The sequence below is a fragment of the Mustelus asterias genome, unplaced genomic scaffold, assembly GCF_964213995.1.
Source record: "Mustelus asterias unplaced genomic scaffold, sMusAst1.hap1.1 HAP1_SCAFFOLD_1101, whole genome shotgun sequence".
Taxonomy (NCBI): Eukaryota; Metazoa; Chordata; class Chondrichthyes; order Carcharhiniformes; family Triakidae; genus Mustelus; species Mustelus asterias.
In genome coordinates, this window is record NW_027591046.1 from 81,959 (window position 1) to 108,849 (window position 26,891).

General features: G+C 42.8%; 1 protein-coding gene across 1 annotated transcript; it reads left to right on the top strand.

The window, feature by feature from the left end:
* Positions 1–22,393: 22,393 nt before the first annotated feature.
* Positions 22,394–26,513, top strand: LOC144487889 (interleukin-8-like). The gene is made up of 4 exons (XM_078205940.1): positions 22,394–22,558; positions 23,143–23,278; positions 24,761–24,844; positions 25,309–26,513. The coding sequence occupies exons 1-4, from the start codon at positions 22,495–22,497 to the stop codon at positions 25,334–25,336; spliced, it is 312 nt and encodes a 103-aa protein (XP_078062066.1). The 5' UTR covers positions 22,394–22,494; the 3' UTR covers positions 25,337–26,513.
* Positions 26,514–26,891: the final 378 nt, after the last annotated feature.

The following is a 26,891-nucleotide window of genomic DNA, read 5'->3' on the forward strand; positions in this document are numbered from 1 at the left end:
CATTCGAATATTGTACTGCGCTCAGTCTAATCCCCATTCGAATATTGTACTGCGCTCAGTCTAATCCCCATTCGAATATTGTACTGCGCTCAGTCTAATCCCCATTCGAGTATTGTACTGTGCTCAGTCCAATCCCCATTCAAATATTCTTCTGCGCTCAGTCTAATCGCCATTCAGATATTCTACTGCACTCAGTCTAATCCCCATTCGAATATTGTACTGTGCTCAGTCTAATCCCTATTAGAACATTGGATGTGCTCAGTCTAATCCCCATTCGAATATTGTACTGCGCTCAGTCTAATCCCCATTCGCATATTCTACTGCACTCAGTCTAATCCCAATTCAAATTTTGTACTGCGCTCAGTCTAATCCCCATTCGAATATTGTACTGCGCTCAGTCTAATTCCCATTTGAATATTGCACTGCGCTCAGTCCAATCTCCATTCAAATATTGTACAGTGTTCAGTCTAATCCACATTCGAATATTGGACTGTGCTCAGTCTAATCCCCATTCGAATATTGTATTGTGCTCAGTCTAATTCCCATTCGAATATTCTACTGTGCTCAGTCTAATCCCCCATCGAATTTTGGACTGTGCTCAGTCTAATCCCCATTCGAATATTCTAATGCGCTCAGTCTAATCCCCAATCGAATATTGTGCTGTGCTCAGTCTAATCCCCATTCGAATATTGTACTGTGCTCAGTCCAATCCCCACTCGAATATTCTACTGTGCTCAGTCTAATCCCCATTCGAGTATTGTACTGTGCTCAGTCTAATTCCCATTCGAATATTGGACTGTGCTCAGTCTAATCCCCCTTCGAATATTGTACTGCGCTCAGTCTAATCCCCATTCGAACATTGTACTGCGCTCAGTCTAATCCCCATTCGAATATTGTACTGCGCTCAGTCCAATCCCCATTCGAACATTGTACTGCGCTCAGTCTAATCCCCATTCGAACATTGTACTGCGCTCAGTCTAATCCCCATTCGAATATTGGACTGCGCTCAGTCTAATCCCCATTCGAATATTGTACTGCGCTCAGTATAATCCTCATTCGAATATTGTACTGCACTCAGTCTAATACCCATTCGAATGTTGGACTGTTCTCAGTCCAATCCCCATTCAAATATTCTTCTGCGCTCAGTCTAATCCCCATTCAAATATTCTACTGCACTCAGTCTAATTCCCATTCGAATATTGTACTGTGCTCAGTCTAATCCCCATTAGAATATTGGACGGTGCACAGTCCAATCCCCATTCGAATATTGGACTGCGCTCAGTCTAATCCCCATTCGATTATTGGACTGCGCTCAGTCTAATCCCCATTCGAATATTGTACTGCGCTCAGTCCAATCCCCATTCGAATATTGTACTGCGCTCAGTCTAATCCCCATTCGAATATTGGACTGCGCTCAGTCTAATTCCCATTCGAATATTGTACTGTGCTCAGTCTAATCCCCATTAGAATATTGGACGGTGCACAGTCCAATCCCCATTCGAATATTGGACTGCGCTCAGTCTAATCCCCATTCGATTATTGGACTGCGCTCAGTCTAATCCCCATTCGAATATTCGACTGCGCTCAGTCTAAGCCGCAATCGAATATTGTACTGCGCTCAGTCAAATCCCCCTTCGAATATTGTACTGCGCTCAGTCCAATCCCCATTCGAATATTGTACTGCGCTCAGTCTAATCCCCATTCGAATATTGTACTGCGCTCAGTCTAATCCTCATTCGAATATTGTACTGCGCTCAGTCTAATACCCATTCGAATATTGTGCTCAGTCTAATCGCCATTAGAATATTGGACTGCGCTCAGCCTAATCCCCATTCGATTATTGGACTGCGCTCAGTCTAATCCCCATTCAAATATTCGACTGCGCTCAGTCTAAGCTGCAATCGAATATTGGACTGTGCTCTGTCTAATCCCCAATCGAATATTGGACTGCGCTCAGCCTACTCCCCATTCGAATATTCTACTGTGTTCAGTCTTATCCCCATTCGAATATTGGACTGTGCTCAGTCCAATCCCCATTCGAATATTGGACTGTGCTCAGTCCAATCCCCATTCTAATATTGTACTGTGCTCAGTCTAATCCCCATTCGAATATTCTAATGAACTCAATCTAATCCCCAATCGAATATTGGACTGTGCTCAGTCTAATCCCCCTTCGAATATTGTACTGCGCTCAGTCCTATCCCCATTCGAACATTGTACTGCGCTCACTCTAATCCCAATTCGAATATTGTACTGCGCTCAGTCCAATACCCATTCGACCATTGTACTGCGCTCAGTCTAATCCCCATTCGAACATTGTACTGCGCTCAGTCTGATCCCCATTCGAATATTGTACTGCGCTCAGTCTAATCCCCAATCGAATATTGGACTGTGCTCAGTCTAATACCCATTCGAATATTGGACTGTGCTCAGTCCAATCCCCATTCGAATAATGGACTGTGCTCAGTCCAATCCCCATTCGAATATTCTACTGTGTTCAGTCCAATCCCCATTCAAATATTGTACTGCGCTCAGTCTAATCCCCATTCGAATATTGTACTGCGCTCAGTCAAATCCCCCTTCGAATATTGTACTGTGCTCAGTTTAAAACCCCATTCAAATATTGGACTGTGCTCAGTCCAATCCCCATTCGAATATTGTACTGAGCTCAGTCTAATCCCCATTCGAATATTGTACTGCGCTCAGTCTAATCCCCATTCGAATATTGTACTGCGCTCAGTCTAATCCCCATTCGAATCTTGTACTGCGCTCAGTCTAATCCCCATTCAAATATTCTACTGCACTCAGTCTAATCACCATTCGAATATTGCACTGTGCTCAGTCTAATCCCCATTAGAACATTGGACTGTGCTCAGTCTAATCCCCATGCGAATATTGTACTGCGCTCAGTCTAATCCCCATTCGAATATTGCACTGCGCTCAGTCCAATCCCCATTCGAATATTGTACTGCGCTCAGTCTAATCCCCATTCGAATATTCTAATGAACTCAATCTAATCCCCAATCGAATATTGGACTGTGCTCAGTCTAATCCCCCTTCGAATATTGTACTGCGCTCAGTCTAATCCCCATTCGAACATTGTACTGCGCTCAGTCTAATCCCCATTCGAATATTGTACTGCGCTCAGTCCAATCCCCATTCGACCATTGTACTGCGCTCAATCTAATCCCCATTCGCACATTGTACTGCGCTCAGTCTAATCCCCATTCGAATAGTGTAGTGCGCTCAGTCTAATCCCCATTCGAATATTGTACTGCGCTCAGTCTAATCCTCATTCGAATATTGTACTGCGCTCAGTCTAATACCCATTCGAATGTTGGACTGTGCTCAGTCCAATCCCCATTCAAATATTCTTCTGCGCTCAGTCTAATCCCCATTCAAATATTCTACTGCACTCAGTCTAATCCCCATTCGAATATTGTACTGTGCTCAGTCCAATCCCCATTAGAACATTGGACTGTGCTCAGTCCAATCCCCATTCGAATATTGCACTGCGCTCAGTCCAATCCCCATTCGATTATTGGACTGCGCTCAGTCTAATCCCCATTCAAATATTCGACTGCGCTCAGTCTAAGCCACAATCGAATATTGGACTGTGCTCTGTCTAATCCCCAATCGAATATTGGACGGCGCTCAGTCTCATCTCCATTCGAATCTTCTACTGTGTTCAGTCTAATCCCCATTCGAATATTGGACTGTGCTCAGTCCACCCCCATTCGAATATTGGACTGTGCTCAGTCCAATCCCCATTCGAATATTCTACTGTGTTCAGTCTAATCCCCATTCAAATATTGTACTGCGCTCAGTCTAATCCCCATTCGAATATTGTACTGCGCTCAGTCAAATCCCCCTTCGAATATTGTACTGCGCTCAGTCTAATCCCCATTCGAATATTGTACTGCGCTCAGTCTAATCCTCATTCGAATATTGTACTGCGCTCAGTCTAATACCCATTCGAATGTTGGACTGTGCTCAGTCCAATCCCCATTCAAATATTCTTCTGCGCTCAGTCTAATCCCCATTCAAACATTCTACTGCACTCAGTCTAATTCCCATTCGAATATTGTACTGTGCTCAGTCTAATCCCCATTAGAATATTGGACTGTGCTCAGTCCAATCCCCATTCGAATATTGGACTGCGCTCAGTCTAATCCCCATTCGATTATTGGACTGCGCTCAGTCTAATCCCCATTCAAATATTCGACTGCGCTCAGTCTAAGCCGCAATCGAATATTGGACTGTGCTCAGTCTAATCCCCATTCGAATATTCTACTGTGTTCAGTCTTATCCCCATTCGACTATTGGACTGTGCTCAGTCCAATCCCCATTCGAATATTGGGCTGTGCTCAGTCCAGTCCCCATTCGAATATTCTACTGTGTTCAGTTTAATCCCCATTCAAATATTGTACTGCGCTCAGTCTAATCCCCATTCGAATATTGTACTGCGCTCAGTCAAATCCCCCTTCGAATATTGTACTGTGCTCAGTTTAAAACCCCATTCGAATATTGGACTGTGCTCAGTCCAATCCCCATTCGAATATTGTACTGCGCTCAGTCTCATCCCCATTCGAATATTGTACTGCGCTCAGTCTAATCCCCATTCGAATATTGTACTGCGCTCAGTCTAATCCCCATTCGAATATTGTACTGCGCTTAGTCTAATCCCCATTCGAGAATTGTACTGTGCTCAGTCCAATCCCCATTCAAATATTCTTCTGCGCTCAGTCTAATCCCCATTCAAATATTCTACTGCACTCAGTCTAATCACCATTCGAATATTGCACTGTGCTCAGTCTAATCCCCATTAGAACATTGGACTACGCTCAGTCTAATCCCCATGCGAATATTGTACTGCGCTCAGTCTAATTCCCATTCGAATATTGCACTGCGCTCAGTCCAATCCCCATTCGAATATTGTACTGTGTTCAGTCTAATCCACCTTCGAATATTGGACTGTGCTCAGTCTAATCCCCATTCGAATATTCTACTGAACTCAATCTAATCCCCATTCGAATATTGTACTGCGCTCAGTCCAATCCCCATTCGAACATTGTACTGCGCTCAGTCTAATCCCCATTCGAACATTGTACTGCGCTCAGTCTAATCCCCATTCGAATATTGTACTGCGCTCAGTCTAATCCCCATTCGAATATTGTACTGCGCTCAGTCTAATCCCCATTCGAATATTGTACTGCGCTCAGTCTAATCCCCATTCGAATATTGGACTGTGCTCAGTCCAATCCCCAATCGAATATTCTACTGCACTCAGTCTAATCCCCATTCGAGTATTGTACTGTGCGCAGTCTAATTCCCATTCGAATATTGGACTGTGCTCAGTCTAATCTCCATTCGAATATTCTACTGCACTCAGTCTAATCCACCATCGAATATTGTACTGTGCTCAGTCTAATTCCCATTCGACTATTGAACTGTGCTCAGTCTAATCCCCATTCGAATATTCTACTGCACTCAGTCTAGTCCAAAGATGTGCGGGTTAGGTTCATTGGCCAGGTTAGAAATTGCCCCTTAGAGTCCTGAGATGCGTAGGTTAGTGGGATTAGCGGGTAAATATGTGAGGGTAGGGCCTGGGTGGGATTGTGGTCGGTGCAGACTCGATGGGCCGAATGGCCTCCTTCCGCACTGTAGGGATTCTATGATTCTATGAATCCACCATCGAATATTGGACTGTGCTCAGTCTAGTCCCCATTCAAATATTGGACTGTGCTCAGTCTAGTCCCCATTCGAATATTGGACTGTGCTCAGTCCAATCCCCATTCGAATATTCTACTGCAGTCAGTCTAATCCCCATTCGAATATTGTACTGTGCTCAGTCTAATCCCCATTAGAACATTGGACTGTGCTCAGTCTAATCCCCATTCGAATATTGTACTGCGCTCAGTCTAATCCCCATTCGAATATTGTACTGCACTCAGTCTAATCCCAATATCAAATATTGTACTGTGCTCAATCCAATCCCCATTCGAATATTGTACTGCACTCAGTCTAATCCCAATATCAAATATTGGACTGCGCTCAGTCTAATCCCCATTCGAATATTGTACTGCGCTCAGTCTAATCCCCATTCGAATATTGTACTGCACTCAGTCTAATCCCAATATCAAATATTGTACTGCGCTCAGTCTAATCCCCATTCGAATATTGTACTGCACTCAGTCTAATCCCAATATCAAATATTGTACTGCGCTCAGTCCAATCCCCATTCAAATATTGTACAGTATTCAGTCTAATCCACATTTGAATATTGGACTGTGCTCAGTCTAATCCCCATTCGAATATTGTATTGTGCTCAGTCTAATTCCCATTCGAATATTCTACTGTGCTCAGTCTTATCCCCCATCGAATATTGGACTGTGCTCAGTCTAATCCCCATTCGAATATTCTACTGCGCTCAGTCTAATCCCCAATCGAATATTGTGCTGTGCTCAGTCTAATCCCCATTCGAATATTGTACTGTGCTCAGTCCAATCCCCATTTGAATATTGCACTGCGCTCAGTCCAATCCCCATTCAAATATTGTACAGTGTGCAGTCTAATCCACATTCGAATATTGGACTGTGCTCAGTCTAATTCCCATTTGAATATTGTATTGTGCTCAGTCTAATTCCCATTCGAATATTCTACTGTGCTCAGTCTAATCCCCCATCGAATATTGGACTGTGCTCAGTCTAATCCCCAGTCTAATGTTCTACTGCGCTCAGTCTAATCCCCAATCGAATATTGTGCTGTGCTGAGTCTAATCCCCATTCGAATATTGTACTGTGCTCAGTTTAATCCTCCTTCGAATATTGTACAGCGCTTGGTCTAATCCCCAATCGAATTTAGACTGTGCTCAGTCTAATGCCCATTCGAATGTTGTATTGTGCTCAGTCTAATCCGCATTCGAATATTGGACTGTGCTCAGTCCAATCCCCAATCGAATATTCTACTGCACTCAGTCTAAACCCCATTCGAGTATTGTACTGTGCGCAGTCTAATTCCCATTCGAATATTGGACTGTGCTCAGTCTAATCTCCATTCGAATATTCTACTGCACTCAGTCTAATCCACCATCGAATATTGTACTGTGCTCAGTCTAATTCCCATTCGACTATTGAACTGTGCTCAGTCTAATCCCCATTCGAATATTCTACTGCACTCAGTCTAGTCCAAAGATGTGCGGGTTAGGTTGATTGGCCAGGTTAGAAATTGCCCCTTAGAGTCCTGAGATGCGTAGGTTAGTGGGATTAGCGGGTAAATATGTGAGGGTAGGGCCTGGGTGGGATTGTGGTCGGTGCAGACTCGATGGGCCGAATGGCCTCCTTCCGCACTGTAGGGATTCTATGATTCTATGAATCCACCATCGAATATTGGACTGTGCTCAGTCTAGTCCCCATTCAAATATTGGACTGTGCTCAGTCTAGTCCCCATTCGAATATTGGACTGTGCTCAGTCCAATCCCCATTCGAATATTCTACTGCAGTCAGTCTAATCCCCATTCGAATATTGTACTGTGCTCAGTCTAATCCCCATTAGAACATTGGACTGTGCTCAGTCTAATCCCCATTCGAATATTGTACTGCGCTCAGTCTAATCCCCATTCGAATATTGTACTGCACTCAGTCTAATCCCAATATCAAATATTGTACTGTGCTCAATCCAATCCCCATTCGAATATTGTACTGCACTCAGTCTAATCCCAATATCAAATATTGGACTGCGCTCAGTCTAATCCCCATTCGAATATTGTACTGCGCTCAGTCTAATCCCCATTCGAATATTGTACTGCACTCAGTCTAATCCCAATATCAAATATTGTACTGCGCTCAGTCTAATCCCCATTCGAATATTGTACTGCACTCAGTCTAATCCCAATATCAAATATTGTACTGCGCTCAGTCCAATCCCCATTCAAATATTGTACAGTATTCAGTCTAATCCACATTTGAATATTGGACTGTGCTCAGTCTAATCCCCATTCGAATATTGTATTGTGCTCAGTCTAATTCCCATTCGAATATTCTACTGTGCTCAGTCTTATCCCCCATCGAATATTGGACTGTGCTCAGTCTAATCCCCATTCGAATATTCTACTGCGCTCAGTCTAATCCCCAATCGAATATTGTGCTGTGCTCAGTCTAATCCGCATTCGAATATTGTACTGTGTCCAGTCTAATCCCCATTCGAACATTCTACTGCGCTCAGTCTAATCCCAATTCGAATATTGTACTGCGCTCACTCTAATCCCCATTCGAACATTGTACTGCGCTCAGTCTAATCCCCAATCAAATGTTGGACTGTGCTCTGTCTAATCCCCAATCGAATATTGGACTGTGCTCAGTCTAAACCCAATTTGAACATTCTACTGCGCTCAGTGCAATCCCCATTCGAACATTGTACTGCGCTCAGTATAATCCCCAATCGAATATTGGACTGCGCTCAGTCCAATCCCCATTCGAACCTTGTACTGCGCTCAGTCTAATCCCCATTCGAATATTCTACTGCGCTCAGTCTAATCCCCATTCGAACATTGTACTGCGCTCAGTCCAATCCCCATTCGAATCTTGTACTGCGCTCAGTCTAATCCCCATTCGAATATTCTACTGCGCTCAGTCTAATCCTCAATCGAATATTGTGCTGTGCTCAGTCTAATCCCCATTCGAATATTCTACTGCGCTCAGTCTAATCCCCATTCGAACATTGTACTGCGCTCAGTCCAATCCCCATTCGAATCTTGTACTGCGCTCAGTCTAATCCCCAATCGAATATTCTACTGCACTCAGTCTAATCCCCATTCGAGTATTGTACTGTGCTCAGTCTAATTCCCATTCGAATATTGGACTGTGCTCAGTCTAATCTCCATTCGAATATTCTACTGCACTCAGTCTAATCCACCATCGAATATTGGACTGTGCACAGTCTCGTCCCCATTCGAATATTCTACTGCACTCAGTCTAATCCCCATTCAAGTATTGTACTGTGCTCAGTCTAATCCCCATTCGAATATTGTACTGTGCTCAGTCTAATCCCCATTAGAACATTGGACTGTGCTCAGTCGAGTCCCCATTCGAATATTGGACTGTGCTCAGTCCAATCCCCATTCGAATATTCTACTGCACTCAGTCTAATCCCCATTCAAGTATTGTACTGTGCTCAATCTAATCCCCATTCGAATATTGTACTGTGCTCAGTCTAATCCCCATTAGAACATTGGACTGTGCTCAGTCTAATCCCCATTCGAATATTGTACTGCGCTCAGTCTAATCCCCATTCGAATATTGTACTGCACTCAGTCTAATCCCAATATCAAATATTGTACTGCGCTCAGTCTAATCCCCATTCGAATATTCTACTGCACTCAGTCTAATCCCCATTCAGGTATTGTACCGTGCTCAGTCTAATCCACATTCGAATATTGTACTGTGCTCAGTCTAATCCCCATTAGAACATTGGACTGTGCTCAGTCTAATCCCCATTCGAATATTGTACTGCGCTCAGTCTAGTCCCCATTCGAATATTGTACTGCACTCAGTCTAATCCCAATATTAAATATTGTACTGTGCTCAGTCCAATCCCCATTTGAATATTGCACTGCGCTCAGTCCAATCCCCATTCAAATATTGTACAGTGTTCAGTCTAATCCACATTCGAATATTGGACTGTGCTCAGTCTAATCCCCATTCGAATATTGTATTTTTGCTCAGTCTAATTCCCATTCGAATATTCTACTGTGCTCAGTCTAATCCCCCATCGAATATTGGACTGTGCTCAGTCTAATCCCCATTCGAATATTCTACTGCACTCAGTCTAATCCCCCTTCGAATATTGGACTGTGCTCAGTCTAATCCCCATTCGAATATTCTACTGCGCTCAGTCTAATCCCCAATCGAATATTGTGCTGTGCTCAGTCTAATCCCCATTCGAATATTGTACTGTGCTCAGTCTATTCCTCCTTCGAATATTGTACTGCGCTTGGTCTAATCCCCAATCGAATATTAGACTGTGCTCAGTCTAATCCCCATTCGAATATTGTATTGTGCTCAGTCTAATTCCCATTCGAATATTGGACTGTGCTCAGTCTAATCCCCATTCGAGTATTGTACTGTGCTCAGTCTAATTCCCATTCGAATCTTGGACTGTGCTCAGTCTAATCCCCATTTGAATATTCTACTGCACTCAGTCTAATCCACCATCGAATATTGGACTGTGCTCAGTCTAGTCCCCATTCGAATATTGGACTGTGCTCAGTCCAATCCCCATTCGAATATTCTACTGCACTCAGTCTAATCCCCATTCGAATATTCTACTGCGCTCAGTCGAATCCACCATCGAATATTGGACTGTGCTCAGTCTAGTCCCCATTCGAATATTGGACTGTGCTCAGTCTAATCCCCCTTCGAATATTGTCCTGCGCTTGGTCTAATCCCCAATCGAATATTGTACTGCGCTCAGTCTAATCCCCATTCGAACATTGTACTGCGCTCAGTCCAATCTCCATTCGAACATTGTACTGCGCTCATTCTAATCCCCATTCGAACATTGTACTGCGCTCAGTCTAATCCCCACTCGAATATTGTACTGCGCTCAGTCTAATCTCCATTCGAATATTGGACTGTGCTCAGTCTCATCGCCATTTGAATATTGTACTGCGCTCAGTCTAATCTCCATTCGAATATTGGACTGTGCTCAGTCTCATCTCCATTCGAATATTCTACTGCACTCAGTCTAATCCACCATCAAATATTGGACTGTGCTCAGTCTAGTCCCCATTCGAATATTGGACTGTGCTCAGTCCAATCCCCATTCGAATATTCTACTGCACTCAGTCTAATCCCCATTCGAGTATTGTACTGTGCTCAGTTTAATTCCCATTCGAATCTTGGACTGTGCTCAGTCTAATCCCCATTCAAATATTCTACTGCACTCAGTCTAATCCACCATCGAATATTGGACTGTGCTCAGTCTAGTCCCCATTCGAATATTGGACTGTGCTCAGTCCAATCCCCATTCGAATATTCTACTGCACTCAGTCTAATCCCCATTCGAATATTCTACTGCGCTCAGTCTAATCCACCATCGAATATTGGACTGTGCTCAGTCTAGTCCCCATTCGAATATTGGACTGTGCTCAGTCCAATCCCCATTCGAATACTCTACTGCACTCAGTCTAATCCCAATATTAAATATTGTACTGTGCTCAGTCCAATCCCCATTTGAATATTGTACTGCACTCAGTCTAATCCCAATATCAAATATTGTACTGCGCTCAGTCTAATCCCCATTCGAATATTCTACTGCACTCAGTCTAATCCCCATTCAAGTATTGTACCGTGCTCAGTCTAATCCACATTCGAATATTGTACTGTGCTCAGTCTAATCCCCATTCGAATATTGTACTGCGCTCAGTCTAATCCCCATTAGAACATTGGACTGTGCTCAGTCTAATCCCCATTCGAATATTGTACTGCGCTCAGTCTAATCCCCATTCGAATATTGTACTGCACTCAGTCTAATCCCAATATTAAATATTGTACTGTGCTCAGTCCAATCCCCATTTGAATATTGCACTGCGCTCAGTCCAATCCCCATTCAAATATTGTACAGTGTTCAGTCTAATCCACATTCGAATATTGGACTGTGCTCAGTCTAATCCCCATTCGAATATTGTATTTTTGCTCAGTCTATTCCCATTCGAATATTCAACTGTGCTCAGTCTAATCCCCCATCGAATATTGGACTGTGCTCAGTCTAATCCCCCATCGAATATTGGACTGCGCTCAGTCTAATCCCCATTCGAATATTCTACTGCGCTCAGTCTATTCCTCCTTCGAATATTGTACTGCGCTTGGTCTAATCCCCAATCGAATATTAGACTGTGCTCAGTCTAATCCCCCATCGAATATTGTGCTGTGCTCAGTCTAATCCCCATTCGAATATTGTACTGTGCTCAGTCTATTCCTCCTTCGAATATTGTACTGCGCTTGGTCTAATCCCCAATCGAATATTAGACTGTGCTCAGTCTAATCCCCATTCGAATATTGGACTGTGCTCAGTCTAATCCCCATTCGAGTATTGTATTGTGCTCAGTCTAATTCCCATTCGAATATTGGACTGTGCTCAGTCTAATCCCCATTCGAGTATTGTACTGTGCTCAGTCTAATTCCCATTCGAATCTTGGACTGTGCTCAGTCTAATCCCCATTTGAATATTATACTGCACTCAGTCTAATACACCATCGAATATTGGACTGTGCTCAGTCTAGTCCCCATTCGAATATTGGACTGTGCTCAGTCCAATCCCCATTCGAATATTCTACTGCACTCAGTCTAATCCCCATTCGAATATTCTACTGCGCTCAGTCTAATCCACCATCGAATATTGGACTGTGCTCAGTCTAATCCCCATTCGAACATTGTACTGCGCTCAGTCCAATCCCCATTCGAACATTGTACTGCGCTCAGTCTAATCCTCATTCGAATATTGTACTGCGCTCAGTCTAATCTCCATTCGAATTTTGGACTGTGCTCAGTCTCATCACCATTTGAATATTGTACTGCGCTCAGTCTAATCTCCATTCGAATATTGGACTGTGCTAAGTCTCATCACCATTTGAATATTGCACTGTGCTCAGTCTAATCTCCATTCGAATATTGAACTGCGCTCAGTCTAATCTCCATTCGAATATTCTACTGCACTCAGTCTAATCCACCATCAAATATTGGACTGTGCTCAGTCTAGTCCCCATTCGAATATTGGACTGTGCTCAGTCTAATTCCCATTCGAATCTTGGACTGTGCTCAGTCTAATCCCCATTCGAATATTCTACTGCACTCAGTCTAATCCACCATCAAATATTGGACTGTGCTCAGTCTAATCCCCATTCGAATATTCTACTGCGCTCAGTCTAATCCACCATCGAATATTGGACTGTGCTCAGTCTAATACCCATTCGAGTATTGTACTGTGCTCAGTCTAATTCCCATTCGAATCTTGGACTGTGCTCAGTCTAATCCCCATTTGAATATTCTACTGCACTCAGTCTAATCCACCATCGAATATTCTACTGCACTCAGTCTAATCCCCATTCGAATATTCTACTGCGCTCAGTCTAATCCACCATCGAATATTGGACTGTGCTCAGTCTAGTCCCCATTCGAATATTGGACTGTGCTCAGTCTAATCCCCCTTCGAATATTGTCCTGCGCTTGGTCTAATCCCCAATCGAATATTGTACTGCGCTCAGTCTAATCCCCATTCGAACATTGTACTGCGCTCAGTCCAATCCCCATTCGAACATTGTACTGCGCTCATTCTAATCCCCATTCGAACATTGTACTGCGCTCAGTCTAATCCCCACTCGAATATTGTACTGCGCTCAGTCTAATCCTCATTCGAATATTCTACTGCACTCAGTCTAATCCCCATTCGAATATTCTACTGCGCTCAGTCTCATCCACCATCGAATATTGTACTGTGCTCAGTCTAATCCCCCTTCGAATATTGTCCTGCGCTTGGTCTAATCCCCAATCGAATATTGTACTGCGCTCAGTCTAATCCCCATTCGAACATTGTACTGCGCTCAGTCCAATCCCCATTCGAACATTGTACTGCGCTCAGTCTAATCCCCATTCGAACATTGTACTGCGCTCAGTCCAATCCCCATTCGAACATTGTACTGCGCTCAGTCTAATCCCCATTCGAACATTGTACTGCGCTCAGTCCAATCCCCATTCGAACATTGTACTGCGCTCAGTCTAATCCCCACTCGAATATTGTACTGCGCTCAGTCTAATCCTCATTCGAATATTGTACTGCGCTCAGTCTAATCTCCATTCGAATATTGGACTGTGCTCAGTCTCGTCCCCCTTCGAATATTGTCCTGCGCTTGGTCTAATCCCCACTCGAATATTGTACTGCGCTCAGTCTAATCCCCATTCGAACATTGTACTGCGCTCAGTCTAATCCCCACTCGAATATTGTACTGCACTCAGTCTAATCCCCCTTCGAATATTGTCCTGCGCTTGGTCTAATCCCCACTCGAATATTGTCCTGCGCTTGGTCTAATCCCCACTCGAATATTGTACTGCGCTCAGTCTAATCCCCATTCGAACATTGTACTGCGCTCAGTCTAATCCCCACTCGAATATTGTACTGCGCTCAGTCCAATCCCCATTCAAATATTGTACTGCGCTCAGTCTAATTCCCATTCGAATATTGTACTGCGCTCAGTCTAATCTCCATTAGAATATTGTACTGCGCTCAGTCTAATCTCCATTTGAATATTGTACTGCGCTCAGTCTAATCTCCATTCGAATATTGGACTGTGCTCAGTCTCATCCCCATTTGAATATTGTACTGCGCTCAGTCTAATCTCCATTCGAATATTGGACTGTGCTCAGTCTAATCCCATTCGAATATTGGACTGTGCTCAGTCTCATCACCATTTGAATATTGTACTGCGCTCAGTCTCATCTCCATTCGAATATTGAACTGCGCTCAGTCTAATCTCCATTTGAATATTGTACTGCGCTCAGTCTAATCCCATTCGAATATTCTACTGCACTCGGTCTAATGCCATTCGAATATTGCACTGCACTCAGTCTAATCGTGATGTGGAGATGCCGGCATTGGACGGGGTGAACACAGTAAGAAGTCTCACAACACCAGGTTAAAGTCCAACAGGTTTATTTGGTGGCAAATATCATAAGCTTTCGGAGCACTGCTCGTTCATCAGATGGAGTGGAAATCTCCACTCCATTTCCACTCCATCTGACGAAGGAGCAGTGCTCCGAAAGCTTATAATATTTGCACCAAATAAACCTGTTGGACTTTAACCTGGTGTTGTGAGACTTCTTACTCAGTCTAATCCCCATTCGAATATTGGACTGTGCTCAGTCTAATCCCCATTCGAATATTGTACTGTGCTCAGTCTAATCCCCCTTCGAATATTGTACTGCGCTTGGTCTAATCCCCAATCGAATATTGTACTGTGTTCAGTCTAATCCCCATTCGAACATTGTACTCCGCTCAGTCTAATCCCCAATCGAATATTGGACTGTGCTCAGTCTAATCCCCATTCGAATATTGTACTGAACTCAGTCTAATCCACCTTCGAATATTGTACTGCGCTCAGTCTAATCCCCATTCGAACATTGTACGGCGCTCAGTCTAATCCCCAATCGAATATTGGACTGTGCTCAGTCTAATCCGCATTTGAATATTGTACTGTGTCCAGTCTAATCCCCATTCGAACATTCTACTGCGCTCAGTCCAATCCCCATTCGAACATTGTACTGTGATCAGTCTAATCCCAATTCGAATATTGTACTGCGCACACTCTAATCCCCACTCGAACATTGTACTGCGCTCAGTCTAGTCCCCAATCAAATGTTGGACTGTGCTTTGTCTAATCCCCAATCGAATATTGGACTGTGCTCAGTCTAATCCCCATTCGAACATTCTACTGCGCTCAGTCTAATCCCCATTCGATTATTGTACTGTGTTCAGTCTAATCCCCATTCGAACATTGTACTGCGCTCAGTCCAATCCCCATTCGAACATTGTACTGCGCTCAGTCTAATCCCCACTCGAATATTGTACTGCGCTCAGTCTAATCCTCATTCGAATATTGTACTGCGCTCAGTCTAATCTCCATTCGAATATTGGACTGTGCTCAGTCTCGTCCCCCTTCGAATATTGTCCTGCGCTTGGTCTAATCCCCACTCGAATATTGTACTGCGCTCAGTCTAATCCCCATTCGAACATTGTACTGCGCTCAGTCTAATCCCCACTCGAATATTGTACTGCACTCAGTCTAATCCCCCTTCGAATATTGTCCTGCGCTTGGTCTAATCCCCACTCGAATATTGTCCTGCGCTTGGTCTAATCCCCACTCGAATATTGTACTGCGCTCAGTCTAATCCCCATTCGAACATTGTACTGCGCTCAGTCTAATCCCCACTCGAATATTGTACTGCGCTCAGTCCAATCCCCATTCAAATATTGTACTGCGCTCAGTCTAATTCCCATTCGAATATTGTACTGCGCTCAGTCTAATCTCCATTAGAATATTGTACTGCGCTCAGTCTAATCTCCATTTGAATATTGTACTGCGCTCAGTCTAATCTCCATTCGAATATTGGACTGTGCTCAGTCTCATCCCCATTTGAATATTGTACTGCGCTCAGTCTAATCTCCATTCGAATATTGGACTGTGCTCAGTCTAATCCCATTCGAATATTGGACTGTGCTCAGTCTCATCACCATTTGAATATTGTACTGCGCTCAGTCTCATCTCCATTCGAATATTGAACTGCGCTCAGTCTAATCTCCATTTGAATATTGTACTGCGCTCAGTCTAATCCCATTCGAATATTCTACTGCACTCGGTCTAATGCCATTCGAATATTGCACTGCACTCAGTCTAATCGTGATGTGGAGATGCCGGCATTGGACGGGGTGAACACAGTAAGAAGTCTCACAACACCAGGTTAAAGTCCAACAGGTTTATTTGGTGGCAAATATCATAAGCTTTCGGAGCACTGCTCGTTCATCAGATGGAGTGGAAATCTCCACTCCATTTCCACTCCATCTGACGAAGGAGCAGTGCTCCGAAAGCTTATAATATTTGCACCAAATAAACCTGTTGGACTTTAACCTGGTGTTGTGAGACTTCTTACTCAGTCTAATCCCCATTCGAATATTGGACTGTGCTCAGTCTAATCCCCATTCGAATATTGTACTGTGCTCAGTCTAATCCCCCTTCGAATATTGTACTGCGCTTGGTCTAATCCCCAATCGAATATTGTACTGTGTTCAGTCTAATCCCCATTCGAACATTGTACTCCGCTCAGTCTAATCCCCAATCGAATATTGGACTGTGCTCAGTCTAATCCCCATTCGAATATTGTACTGAACTCAGTCTAATCCACCTTCGAATATTGTACTGCGCTCAGTCTAATCCCCATTCGAACATTGTACGGCGCTCAGTCTAATCCCCAATCGAATATTGGACTGTGCTCAGTCTAATCCGCATTTGAATATTGTACTGTGTCCAGTCTAATCCCCATTCGAACATTCTACTGCGCTCAGTCCAATCCCCATTCGAACATTGTACTGTGATCAGTCTAATCCCAATTCGAATATTGTACTGCGCACACTCTAATCCCCACTCGAACATTGTACTGCGCTCAGTCTAGTCCCCAATCAAATGTTGGACTGTGCTTTGTCTAATCCCCAATCGAATATTGGACTGTGCTCAGTCTAATCCCCATTCGAACATTCTACTGCGCTCAGTCTAATCCCCATTCGATTATTGTACTGTGTTCAGTCTAATCCCCATTCGAACATTGTACTGCGCTCAGTCTAATCCCCATTCGAATATTGTACTGCGCTTGGTCTCATCCCCAATCAAATATTGCACTGTGCTCTGTCTAATTCCCAAATGAATATTGTACTGCGCTCAGACTAAACCATATTCGAATATTGTACTGTGCTTTGTCTAATGCCCGTTCGAATATTGGACTGTGCTCATTCTAATCCATATTCAAATATTGGACTGTGCTCAGTCTAATCCTGATTTGAGGCTCGTAGTTCAATGCTATGGTCAATGGGATGGTGTGGGGTGGGGGAGGGGAGGGGAGGCATCAAGGGAAGTGTAAGATGCTGATCTCTGCCTAAATTTGCTTTCCCTCCAAAAGATTGCCTGGTAATACCCGCCTTAATAGTTATATTATGATAATGTCATGTTCAAGCTTCAGTCATTCTCCACTCATATAACCTTCTCACCCCACAACATTCCTGAAAGCTTTCCCTTCAGCTTTACCACCCTTGTCCCGGTATCTGTTACCCCAAGGAATAGTACAGGAAATGCAATAATTCTGACAATGAACATGTTTCAACGCTCAATAATTTAATCTCCAATCACTTCCTCTGCCACTAAGGCAACTGATTTATGCAATAATATTTCTGTACAGAGGAGATTGAGCAAAAGACTTCAGTATGTTACCTGCCAAACGCTTGTTTAATAAAAAGCTAAGTATTCATTTGTGATTTAAAGGTGACAAAAGAGGCTGATTAATTTAAATATTAATTAATTTAAATAAGCATTGAAGAACATTGTAGGTTGCATAAATGCAACAAGTGATATGGAAGGTAAAAGCTATGGAGGGATTTGAAAAGAAGGATGAGAATTGGAAAACCTGAGGGGTTGTGGTAACATTCTACCAGTGAGGCAAAAACAGACCTCGTATTCACAGCCTCCCTCTCAGAAAAAACTGTGCGGATAGGGTAGATACGGCACCTGTGAAGACACATTATGGGGAGGCGATGTGGTATTATTTGATTTGATTTAATATTGTCACATGTATTAGTATACAGTGACAAGTATTGTTTCTTGTGTGCTAAACTGACAAAGCATACCGTTCATTGAGAAGGAAAGAAGAGAGTGCGGAATGTAGTGTTACAGTCATAGCTAGGGTGTCGAGAAAGATCAATTTAGTGCCAGATAGGTTCATTCAAAAGTCTGATGGTAGCAGGGGAGATCTGTTTTTGAGTCGGTTGGTACGTGTTCTCAGACTTTTGTATCTTTTTCCCAATGGTATTAGATGGAGAGAGTATGTCTGGGGTGCGTGGGGTCCTTGATTATGCTGGCTGCTTTTCCGAGGCAGTGGGAAGTGTAGACAGAGTCAATGGATGGGCAGCTAGTTTGAGTGATGGACTGGAGTTCGTTCATGACCCTTTGTGGTTTTTTGCAGTCTTGGACAGAGCAGGAGCTGTGATACAACCAGAAAGAATGTTTTCTATGGTGCATCTGTAAAGGTTGGTGAGAGTTGTAGCGGATATGCCAAATTTTCTTCACCTCCTAACAAAGTAGAGGTGTTGGTGGGCTTTCTTAACTATAGTGTCGGCATGGAGGGACCAGGACAGGTTGTTGGTGATCTGGACACCTAAAAACCTGAAGCTCTCGACCATTTCCACTTTGTCCCCATTGATGTAGACAGAGCATGCCCTCCACTACGCTCCTTGAAGTCAATTACTATCTCCTTCATTTTGTTGACATCACTAGATTATTAATCCAGAAACTCAACACATGTTCTGGGGACCCGGATTTGTGGAATTTGAATTCAACAAACAATATCTGAAGTTCCATTGCCAATTGTCGGAAAAACCCATCTGGTTCACTAATGTCCTTCATGGAAGGAAAACTGGCGTCCTTACCCGGTCTGGCCTACATGTGACTCAAGAGCCACAGCAATGTGGTTGATTCTCAACTACCCGCGGGCAACTAGAGATGGGCAATAAATGCTGGCCAGCCTGCAATACCCATGTCTCATGAATGAATAAAAAATCTCCAATAGTTTTTGCACCAACATCACCAAGTGTCACCAGGCCATTCTTGCCCACAGGAAATATGAATTTTGTTTCACTAGTGAGCCACTTTTCCTTCGAGGATCATTTATTATGTGGAAGGGGCACGGCCTTTCAAAAAGCCTCAGAGTCTCAGGCAGCAAGAAATTGGCTGAGGCCTTTTAAAGCATAGAGGGGGAAATTCCAGAAACAACCTGGAATGGTCATATACTGTTGTAGTTGGGAGTATTTGTTGTCCATCACTAATGTCTTTGAGCAGGGTGGTGAGTTTTGAACAACAGTAGTCAGTGAAGTGTACATTCACAATGCTATTACTGAGGAGTTTCAGAATCGTGACCCAGCCACAGTGAAGGAATGGCGATATCGTTCCAAGTCAGGATGGTGTGTACAAAAACAAAAAATGCTGGAAAGTCTCGGGATCTGACAGCATCTGTGGAGAGAGAATAGAGCCAACACCTCTTTGCAGAGATGCTGTCAGACCTGCCAGGATTTTCCAGCATTTTTTATTTTTGTTTCAGATTCCAGCATCCGCAGTATTGTGCTTTTATCAGGATGGTGGATAGCTTCGGGGAACCTTGAAGATGATGATGTTCCCATACATCTGCTGCCCTGGTCCATCTGGGTAGTAGAGCTTACAGGTTTAGAAGGCACTGTCAAAGGAGCCTTGGTGAGTTGCTGCAGTGCATCTTGTAGATGGTACACACTGCTGCTACTGTTCATCAGTGGTAGAGGGAATGGATGTTAAAGGTGGTGGATGGGATGCCAATCAAGGTTGCTTTGTCCTCGATAGTGTTGAGCTTCTTGTGTTGTTAGAGCTGCACTCATCTAGGCAAGTGGGAGAGTTTTCCATCACACTTGTGCCTTGTAGATTGTGGACAGGCTTTGGGAAGTCAGGAGAGAGTTACTCACCTCAGGACTCCCAGCCTCTGATCTGCTCTTGTAGCCGCGATGGCTGGTCCAGTTCAGTTTCTAGTTAATGGTAACTCCCAGGATGTCAACTGAATATCAATGTCATCGAATGTCAAGGGGAGATGGTTAGATTCTCTCTTATTGAAAATGGTCATTGCTTGACACTTCTGTGGCACGAATGTTACTTGCCACTTATCAGCTTGAATGATGCCCATGGACTGTTTTCCTGAGTAGAAAATGTTGTTGAACATTGTGCAGTCATCAGTTCACATTCCCACTTCTGATCTTATCATGGAGACAAGGTCATTAATGAAATCTCTGAAGGTAGTTGGGCCTAAGGCACAACTCTGAGAACTCCTGCACTAATGTCCTGGAATTCAGATGATTAACCTTCAACAACCGCTGTGACCTTCCATAATGTGAGGTATGACCCCAATCAGCAGAGAGTTCCCCCCCTTTTCATTGACTTAACTTTTGCTAGGACTCTGATGCCCCACTCAGTCAATTGCTGTCTTGATGTCAAGGTCAGTCACTCTCGCCTCTATTCTTGAGTTCAACTCTTTTGTCCATGTTTGGACCATGGCTTTAATGAGGTCAGGGTCTGAGTGACCCTGATGGAACCCAAATTGAGCATCACTGAATAGATTATTGCTATGTAAGTGTCACTTGATAGCTTTGTTGACAAAACCTTCCATCACTTTGCTGATGATCATGAGGTGGCTGCTGGTGGTGGTGGTGGTTAGCCAAATTGCATTTGCCCTTGTTTTGGAGAGGTACCCAGGCAATTTTCTACACTGTTGGGTTGATGCCAGTGCTGTAGCTGTATTGGAATAGCTCGGCTAGGGGCTTTGTTAGTTCTAGAGCACAAGAATTCAGTACGACTACCAGTGACAGAAACCTCAACAGCATCGCTATCCACTGATTAGCAATTGAGCTACTTAAGGGTCCAATTGAGAACCACTTTCCTTCAATGCCAGAATTTTACTGGTGTCAGGAGGGCCTGCTGCTGTGTGGGAGACCACCAGGTAAATCCTGGGGGGGACCAACCATGACCCATAGAAAGGACACCAATGGCAATGGCCACCCGTGTAATGGAGGCATGCCATTGAAATATGCCACCCCCCGCCCCCCCCGCCAAAAAACAAACTGATGACTGAGGCCATCCTGCCCTGACTTCCTCAAAGCAACTGGGCATTGAGGCACCCGCTCTTCCTGCTGCCGCCTTAGCAATGGCCAGCAGTAGTGGTGGTATTACCGAGGCTGCCAAGCTGCCAGCTCTGATTAGGGCAGTGGTCTCTACGATAGCCAATTAACAATATGCCAGCAGTAAACTGCCACACCAGAGTCCTATTCCCTGTCAACATAGGGTTGGCTCCCTCTTTCAGCCCCAGCAATAGGACTCACTCCTCATCAACAACATGCAGCCCTAAGCTTTTACCCCTCCACATCTCTGTACTCATTATTAGTGGATTTGTTTGCGGAAATAACACTACATTTTATAAAATAATAATTGCCTAATGTACAAATAGCGTATGTTAAATTTGTATACTCTGATCATCGTGGCAGTAGCTCCCTGACAGGCCTCAACATCTGGCACCTCATTCAAAACAACCAATATGCCTGTAATCAAAAACAAAAGCCAGCCTGCAGACAGATCGCTCTCTGGTTTCATCTATTTTTTCCCCCTATGTTTAAATATTTCAATAATTTAATCACTTATATTTCCACAGTGTCACCCATTGTCTGATTAAAAGAATGTCCCTAATGATGAACCTATGGCTGGTTTTAAATAAGGCCACTTCAAACCTTTTGCTCATAGTCAGTACTGAGCTGTGAACAGAGGCTGAAATATTCAGTACGTTCACAGAGTATTACTTTGGATCTGGAATTGATTAAAGCACTTAACAGCAAAAACCTCTTTTCTGAACCAGTTTAGTGTGATTAAGTATGATTATGAAAAAGTACGATTTTATTCTTTTTACACACGCTTTGTCATAGTTACATAATCTGTGGCAGAATGTGCTAGTGACGATTGCTGCACGTTTAACCACAGCCTTGTGGAATAGTCCCCAGCCTACGTCAACTTTCATTAGTGACTCACAGCATGTAGACAATAAATACAGATGTTGAATCGTATGTATCAGACTGTAACGTGTTAAAACAATAAGAGGGTAAAGAATATCGTACAAGCAAATCACAATGAACAGCAAGGTTACCCTCTTCTGCCTTACTCTCCTTGTACTTTATATGGCTTCCACACAAGGTAAGAAAAGAATAAAATCCACAATTGAATGTTATTTATTCAGAATCTAGAATTGTATTTATAATGTGCATGTAAGTAAGGTTTCTCCTAAAGTTCTTGTGATAGAATTACTATTGCAATTATTCATTGGTACCTTTTATCATGCATATTAAATGAAGACAGTGGAAGACTTACAGTAATCTGCATTATTGATTAGCTTTTATTAGCTCAAGAAAAGTAAATTTCAGTGTGTGGTAATGGACAAAAGACTGTTAGGTAACTGACAATACCGGGAATATAGGAATAGAATTTCAGTCCAAATAAGTGTACATCTGAGGAAGAAAATTAAATCAGAAGGACATATTTTACACAGAGGGTGGTGGGGGCCTGGAATGCGCTGCCAGGCAAGGTGGTGGAGGCGGACACACTGGGAACGTTTAAGACTTATCGAGACAGCCATATGAATGGAGTGGGAATGGAGGGATACAAAAGAATGGTCTAGTTTGGACCAGGGAGCGGCACGGGCTTGGAGGGCCGAAGGGCCTGTTCCTGTGCTGTATTGTTCTTTGTTCTTTGTTGTTCTAAACTGTTTTCCATTTATACAGCTGCATCGATTGGAAGGGCAGGAATGAGTCTCCGCTGTCAGTGTATCAAAACATCTTCCAAATTCATCCACCCAAAGTTCATGAAGAATATTGACATTATTCCAAGTGGCCCCCACTGTGAAAATGTAGAAATTATGTAAGTGTTTATGACAGAATATTTATGGATTCTATTTCTTTTAGAAATGATATTCGAGTATTGTTTTGTCAGATGAGAATTCTTCATAGTCAAAATAGTTTTTTTAATCAAATGGCACAAAATAGGATTGTTTAAAATGCCCCAGGAGGATAAGTGACTGAATCTTTAACATTCCGAATAAAAACTTCACTTAGTGTGAAAGAAACTACTGAAAAGGTCATATTAATAAAGTTTGCTTTGGACTAAAATAGAATGTACACTTTGTCTGTAGGGATATGGGCCACTTAACTAAACTCTGAAAACTAGCAGGTTCAAGTGTAAAAGACCTCCATGTCTGTGAGGTATATTGCTCATATTTAACCATCTAAATCTTTGCAATTTAGCAACAGGGAATCAGAGTATAAGCTGCTAGTGGTTAACTAAAACCATTCTACTCATTTTGGCTCACAGAATTAACTGCAGTCAAATGAGAAGTTCAGCTCCCAGGGGTGTCAGGTTTGCCTCCCCATAACCTATCAGTGAGCCAGACTGGCTGATCATTAATGAACAGCATTCTGGAGTTCTATAGCTCTGCCTGACTCAAATGTTGGGTTATGGATTCTGCCAAGAAAGGATCAACCTCTCCATGACAGGTATGTTGTGTTGCAACAACTGTGACAGTGAAGAGACCCCACTTGGCTGTTTCCCTAGTGGTCATTTATTGATCATTAGGTCTTTGTCAGGGTATGGGTTTGAACCCTTAATCAGAGGGAAGCGCTCATCAGGAGCCCCTCGTGACTAGTAAGTGAGCAATACAACTCATAATAAAATATAAATCCGTTGTCACCAGCTTCCTGCTCACAGCTTGGAAGCACGCCATACTCCATTGCAAGATCTTTTTGTCAGACTTGGTAACCTAAGGCAGGCAGATCAGTATTATTTCACCAGTTAAAATTCATAGTTTCAACACCAATACATTAATTCCTTGCAAACTAATCAAAATGGGCACCAAATATATCAGCAATGTTTACATTCCCTTCCTCCTTCCAGCTGCTGTTGTTTGAAAATGTCAAGTTTGTTCATCAACTGTTTACCTTCAGCCCGGTTAGAGTACCTATGCTCAACAGTTTACAACAGGCCAATCACCTTGATGCTATCCGTATCAAATCCAATGCCATAGTTATCAACTACCTAATCCAAGTTCCCATAAATGGGAATTGCAAACAGAACGACCAGGATTTCATTACCTTCCCAGGGTGCTGGCTAACAGCTGTGTTGTAGCTTTCCTTTCCTGTAATTTATCCCCCATTCAGTCACAATCTCACCTCACAGGTACATCATGGATCTTACCCATGGAACTAAGAGCTTCTTTCTGATAGGTGCACAAGCTCTCTAAAGCAGGAAGAATGCATAGAGTTAAGAATATCAACAGCGTTGTATTTTTTTTACTGTTCTGCTAATGGAGAGTCAATTTGAAATAAACTTTTTTTTCCACTTCTTTAGTGCCACTCTTCAGAGCAGTAATCGAGTTTGTCTGGATCCCGAATCCTTCTGGGTGAAAAAAATTATTGACAGGATGATCAGTCGGTAAGTTCCTACTTCTGTGCAAGGCCAAAGAATAAGAAATGGGAAACCATACATTCCAGTTTGTATCCAGTTACAACATTAAACAGTCCTCAGTCAGTTGTGGTATGCTTAGTCATAGCACATGGCGTGAACCCCTTCAAAGCATCTTGTGTAACTTGCCAGAAGAGGGTACCATCTGTCTGGCAGTTAAGGTCATATGATAGAAAATATATGGGAAACGTTCAATGATCCCACAGTGGGAGACGTGTTTGAAGAGTATAAGGGCAGGAGTTAGAGGCTAAACATTGTGCTGCTCATCCTGTTAACGTGCGCAGGGTGAGTGTGTAATACTGTGGGATTTAGGTCAGTGTTCTGATGGGTTTATAAAGACTAAAACTTCACATCAGTCCTTGTGGACCTAAAAACCATCAAGTTCTTATGGAAATAACAAATCACAACTATCTTCATTTTCACATATTCTACAGTTCCAAGAAGACTAATGAAGATCAATGAAGATAAACTCACCGTGAAATTCTGAAGAGGATGTCAACGCATACACATTCCAAGGACTCTGTACAATTCAAGAATCCATATTTGCATGTCATCTTGTTCAGATTGTTCTAAAATCATAAACAGCAAGCGAATGTAGAACCATCTTAAACCAGTATTTCGTATTTATGTATTTATTTATTTATCAATGCTAACACTTGGATAGCAAAACCCAGATTTTCTTTTTGTTATTGGACTATATACCTCGTATCACTGTATCTGATTGATGGCTTCCTGAAGACTAGATGTGAGATTTTCACTATCGTGTTTGCAGTTTCTAAGTAAGTATATTGGCAAACTGATGGCGAGTTGCCATTTAGCAGATGGCACAGTGCCATACTTCAGTTTCTTCAAGTTACACTGCACTGTTGCCAGTAAAGAGTCAACTATCCTGACATCATTTCACCAACACTAAACGTTTCACCATAATTTGGATCAAGATGAATAGAGCCATGTACTTCAATATAAGCAGAAGTGCTCGCATGACCAGTGAGCAGTATTACTCAACACTGCCAGCTCTGTATCATCGAGTAGACAGTCCTCTAAAGCCAGTCCCACAGCATAACCATGGATCTATGATCTGACTAGGTTATCATATTCTTTCACCTTTGTTGCCAGGTTAAGATATTGCAGAGTAATGTCAAATGGCAGCAATATTGGCCAGAATTCACCAATCTCGTTCGCCCCGCCACCGCTGCTAGCGAGAATGGAGAATTTGGCGCTCAGCCAAAACTCCATTCACTGCAGTGGGGCGGGAGAATTTCAGCTATAGGCAAAGTTGGAGAATTTTGGTCACTATTTCTTATATTAACATATTGTCAGTATTAATTCTGATTGTTAATTTATTGCAAAACACCATTTAATTTAATACACTTCACTATTTATGTATATCCAGTGTCAAATGATTGTTCTTGTATCTATTACATGCAGGGACAACAAAATAGTTTTAGAAACTGATTGTTTTTTCTCAATTACCTTTAATTTAATTGTTCTAATAGGTTGCACTCCCTGGAATTGTTATATTTATCAAGAGATAACATATTTCATGTATTTATTGTAGAGCTGAAATGTGCTATGTCTTGCTTCCTTAATGACTGAATTTGCTTAAAATTATTAATAAAATATTTTGGAGTTACTGTTTAACATGTATATGAATTTTAATGTGTAATACACTACATCATAGGCTTAACTTACACAGGGGTTACAGAGCATCACAAAAAGACACAGCCATGTCTAACCTCTCCCAGGGACATCTCAACAAACAGAATCTACCAGGAGTGCCATAAAACTCGTGCTGATTGTCATCCTGTGCAGATAATTTGAAATCTCAGAATAATGGATTTGTTTCCTGAGTTTCTTGTGAGTAAGGCCAGAGAATTCAGGAAGTAGACACTGCGGCTTGCACATTGCTCCATAATTTGTGACTAATTACCCCGTCAATTTGACGCAGCCTCTGGGTTCTCAAAATTTGTTGCTTGAGGCTCAGCAGCTTCTGGCAACAAACCCACCCCTTAGTCCG

Coding starts and splice junctions, on each gene's coding strand:
- LOC144487889 (XM_078205940.1), top strand. CDS start 22,495: ATGAACAGCAAGGTTACCCTCTTCTGCCTTACTCTCCTTGTACTTTAT. Junction 22,559..23,142: donor TTATATGGCTTCCACACAAG/GTAAGAAAAGAA, acceptor CCATTTATACAG/CTGCATCGATTGGAAGGGCA. Junction 24,845..25,308: donor ATTGACAGGATGATCAGTCG/GTAAGTTCCTAC, acceptor CATATTCTACAG/TTCCAAGAAGACTAATGAAG.